Consider the following 4,857-nt stretch of genomic DNA (forward strand, 5'->3'; position numbering starts at 1 on the left):
GCTGCGATAGTGTGCAACACATGCAGAATCACTACTAATCAGAACGCTCGCAGGAACTATTTAACAGGATGGTCAAGAGGGCCTATAACAGGATTGCTCGTCTGAGCTATATTTTGTCCGCAACATATGTAGGGCTATAATCAATATGGGAAAATACTGTATCCATCGCGTTTCATTATTCAAACGGAACTTATCATTTATCAAGCAATACTGGGCATGTGATTAATTTCATACATTAAACATTTATGCAATTCACACAAATACAACATTTGATTCAGACAATTAATACACATAATTAAATTACACAAACTTACCTCGACACTTGTTCGTATTTAAAAGTCTACTAATCCAGCACCTTTTCTTTTCCTCGATCTAGCTTCGAATTTGAGTTATCCGAATCTATATAAATGAATTTAATCATCAATTTATTACATTTCATATTCAATTGGATTCAATTTATACCCTAGGCAAAGTTACCATTTTGCCCCTATACTTTCATAAATTCCAATTTCGTCTCTAGGCTCGGAAAATGAAATTCATGCAATTTAATCCTTATTCCAAGCCTAACTGAAATTTTCATATAACATTTATAGTACATATATTTCACACAATTATGAATTTTTCCATAACCTTTACATCTTAACAATTTAGTCCCTAAATCATAATTTGATCAAAATTCTCTTTGTAAAAGTTGTTTATCTATTAACAACCTTTCATTTTCTACCATAAATTTCAATATTTTAGCATATTCATCCATGGAAAATTCTCTATACTTTGATATCTTTTCAAATTAATCGCAAAAATAGATAGATTAAGCTATTACGATTTCAAAAATATAAAAATTACTAAAAACAGGACAAGAAAACATACCTAATCAAGCCAAGAAAGTTTGATTTCTATTTCCTAGTTTTTCCATGTATTTGGGGATGGAGATGATATAAAATGATAATATTAAACATTTATTTAATTTATCATCTTTTAATTTTCCACTTTCTAATTTAGTCCTTATCCTTTTCTAATTTTTTCATGGATGAATCATCAAAAATATCTACTAACTTTTATTTAATACTCTAATTACCATATAAGGACCTCTCATTTTTAATTCCATAGCTATTTCATCCTTTTAGCTACTAGAACTCAACGTTTGCATTTTATGCAATTTGGTACTTTCCATAATTAAGTACTTAATCAATATAATTTTCTTATCAGAATTTTCATATAACATTCTTACCATAAAAAGGACCATGGAATAATGTCAAAATAAATTTTCTTTTTAGCTCGAATTTGTGGTCTCGGAAACACTATTCTGATTTCACTGAAAATGGGCTATTACAGGAAATGCTAGAGTTAGTAAAAGTGGAATGAAAGACACTACAGTTAAATCTGAGGCACGAGCACCAGCTAGGGCTTATGTTGTACAAGCTCGCGAAAATGCTTTAGCACCTGATGTGGTTGCTGGTACATTTTCTCTCTTTGATGTTACTGTTTATGCTTTGATTGACCCGAGGTCAACTCATTTGTATATATGTACTGCATTAGTAACAGACAAGAAAAGACCAATAAAGTCAATTGAATTTGTGGCCAAAGTATCTAATCTGCTAGGTCAGTATGTGTTAGTTGATAAAGATTTTAAAAATTTTCCACTAAGAGTTCAGGATTGCGACTTTCCGGTTGATTTGATATTTTTTCCTCTTAACGAATTTGATGTTATTCTCGACATGGATTGGTTGAATTTGCATGATGCAATTGTGAACTATAAACGAAAATAGATTACTTTAAGATGTTAGAATGGTGAAACAGTCAGAGTCAGACATAATAAACAGTGCCGCCAATATTATTTCTACTTTGTTAACTCAGAAACTTGTAGGAAAAGGGTTTGAAGCGTATTTGGCATATATTTTAGGTACCAAAGTTTCAGAATCGAAAGTTGAATTAGTTTCGACTGTTTGTGATTTTGCAAATGTACTTCCAGAAGAGTTGCCAAGGTTACTGCCAACTAGAGAGGTTGAGTTTGCTATTTAATTAGTATCAAGAACTTCTCCGATATTAATCTCTCCTTATAGAATAGAACTAGTTGAATTAAAAGAATTAAAAGAACAGTTGCAAGAATTGACAGATAGAGGATTTGTGTGGCCAACGTTTCTCCCTGGGGTGCACTTGTGTTGCTTGTTAAGAAAAAAGACAAGTCAATATGTTAGTGTATTGATTTTTGGCAGGTGAATAAAGTTAGATTAAAAAAATATTCGTTGCCTCGTATTAATTATTTGTTTGATCAGTTGAAAGTTGCTACGGTGTTTTCAAAAATTGGTCTTCATTTGGATATTATTAATTCTAAGTTAAAGATTCAAATGTGCCAAAAATAACTTTTCGAACCAAGTATGGTCACTATGAATTTTTAGTTTTGTTGTTTGGTTTAACAAATGCTCCTACTGTATTTATGAACTTGATGAACAAAATATTTCAACAGTATTTAAACAAGTTTGTTATTTTCATCGATGATATATTGATTTATTCGAGAGATAAGACTAATCATGCCCGACATTTAAGCATTATGTTGCAAACATTGTACTATAAACAATTACTTGTGAAATTCAGTAAATGCAAGTTCTGGCTTCGAGAAGTCAGGTTTTTAGGTCACATGGTATCAACAGACAACATAACAGTAGATCCGATCAACATTTCAACTATATTGAATTGGAAACCTCCAAAAAATGTCATTGAAATAAGAAGTTTTCTAGGTTTGGTTGGGCATTACAAAAATTTTGTTAAAGGTTTCTCGATGATTGTTTTACCACTGACGAAACTGCTCCAAAAAGATGTTATATTTGTCTGGTCTGATAACTGTTAGTAGAGTTTTGATCAATTTAAGTGACGTTAACAAAAGCTCCCATGTTAACTCAACCAAAGTTCGGTAAAGACTTTGTGGTATATAGTGATACTTCACTTAACAGTTTAGGTTGTGTTTTAATGTAGAAAGCCAAAGTTGTAGCTTATGCTTCCCCACAATTGAAACCATACGAGAAAAACTATCTGACACATGATTTGGAACTTGCAGCTATTGCGTTTGCCTTGAAGATATGGTGACATTACTTATACGGAGAAAAATTTCATATTTTCACTGATCATAAAAACTTGAAATATTTGATGTCCCAGAAAGAACTAAATTTGTGACAATGTAAATGGTTGAAGTTGTTAAAAGAGTACGATTTAATTATTGACTATCACCCGGGAAAAGCTAATGTTGTTGCGGATGCTCTAAGTCGAAAGTTATTGTTTGCTTTAAAAGCTATGAATACTTGTTTGAAACTAGTTGATGAGGGATCGATTTTAGTTGAATTAAAAGCTAAATCTATGTTTTTACATCAGATTTATGAGGCTTAGAAAAGTGATATTGAATTAGTTGCAAAACTAGAGCAAATTAGGAAACTTCAAGGTACAAAATTTCATATTGGTGCTAATGATAGTTTGTATTTCTGAAACAGATTGTGTGTTCCAAAGAATTCTGAAGTTGAATAAGAGACTTTACGGGAAACTCACAGCAACAGTTACTCGATTCACCCTAGTAGTAAAAAAATGTATAGTGATTTGAAACAAATATATTGGTGGCCAAGTATGAAACGTGAAATCTAGAATTTTGTTTCGAAATGTTTGATTTGTCAATAAATTAAAGCTGAGCATCAAGTACCTTTATGGTTGCTATAGCCTGTTATTATTTCAGAATGGAAATGAGAATGAGTTACCATGGACTTCATGTCAGGGCTACCGTTATCGTCGAGGAAGAAAGATGCAATTTGGGTTGTTGTCGATCATTTGACTAAATCCTCACATTTTATTCCAATTCGCATAGATTTTTCACTAGAGGGATTATTAAAGTTATATGTTTCTGAGATTGCCAGATTACACGGGCTGCCATTATCGATTATTTCTTATCGTGATCCACAACTCACCTCTAGATTCTACTTAATTTATATGAAGCTTTAGGCATTAAATTGACTTTTAGCACAAGGTTTCATCTACAGACAAATGGCCAATCTGAGATAGTGATTTAGATACTCGACGATATGTTTCACTGTTGTATTCTTGAATTAGAAGTTAATTAGGAGAGGCTCCTTCCATTGGTTGAATTTTCTTACAACAGTAATTACTAGTCAAGTATTAAAATGGCCCCATACAAAGCTTTGTATGGTCAAAAATGTAGAACTCTATTATACTAGACGGAATTGAGTGAGAAAAATCTTTTGGATATCGATTTGATTCTTGAGATCAAAGAAAATGTTAAGGTGATACAAGATTGTTTAAAAGCTGCTTCTGACAGTCAAAAATCGTAAGCCGGTTTGAAAAGAAAAGACACTGAGTTCCAGTGTAACACACCAAACCCGACCTAGACGTTATGGCCAAATCTGCAATGTCACATTGGAGTGTTGTTCAAAACATAATTTTCGTAATAATCCCATCTCATAAAACTTCTTTGGGTTCTTACTAAAATTTTAGGATGATTTGTTCATTGTGAAAACTCAAGTTGTTTTAGTAAAATATTGATCATATCAGATTATTATTAACTTTAAAACAGTGTTTCTTGCGAGAACTCTCAACATGTGTTGCGTAAACATGGTGTTTTCAGGAAAACATTTGCTTATAGTTTCTTGAAAACCTGAATCCTACTACTAACAGATGAAAATCAAGTAAATAAATTCCCCAATTAAAACCAAACTTAAAGAGGCCTTATTACATAATGAAAACCCAAAATAAAATCTTAATTATAGTATTAAAAGAAACTATGTTGAGTGGCCACCTCTAAGTCCTCCGTCGCCTTGATCCCTCTAAGCCCGGGGATTTCCTACACAGTTAACATATGGG

The 4,857-nt window shown here is 32.1% G+C and overlaps 1 protein-coding gene across 1 annotated transcript; it reads left to right on the top strand.

The window, feature by feature from the left end:
* The first annotated feature begins 1,361 nt into the window (after positions 1–1,361).
* Positions 1,362–1,769, top strand: LOC128285035 (uncharacterized). The gene has a single exon (XM_053022427.1). It carries the CDS (start codon positions 1,362–1,364, stop codon positions 1,767–1,769), a length of 408 nt encoding a protein of 135 aa, XP_052878387.1.
* The last annotated feature ends 3,088 nt before the right edge of the window (positions 1,770–4,857 follow it).

The sequence above is a fragment of the Gossypium arboreum genome, chromosome 2 (assembly GCF_025698485.1).
Source record: "Gossypium arboreum isolate Shixiya-1 chromosome 2, ASM2569848v2, whole genome shotgun sequence".
NCBI classification, from domain to species: domain Eukaryota; kingdom Viridiplantae; phylum Streptophyta; class Magnoliopsida; order Malvales; family Malvaceae; genus Gossypium; species Gossypium arboreum.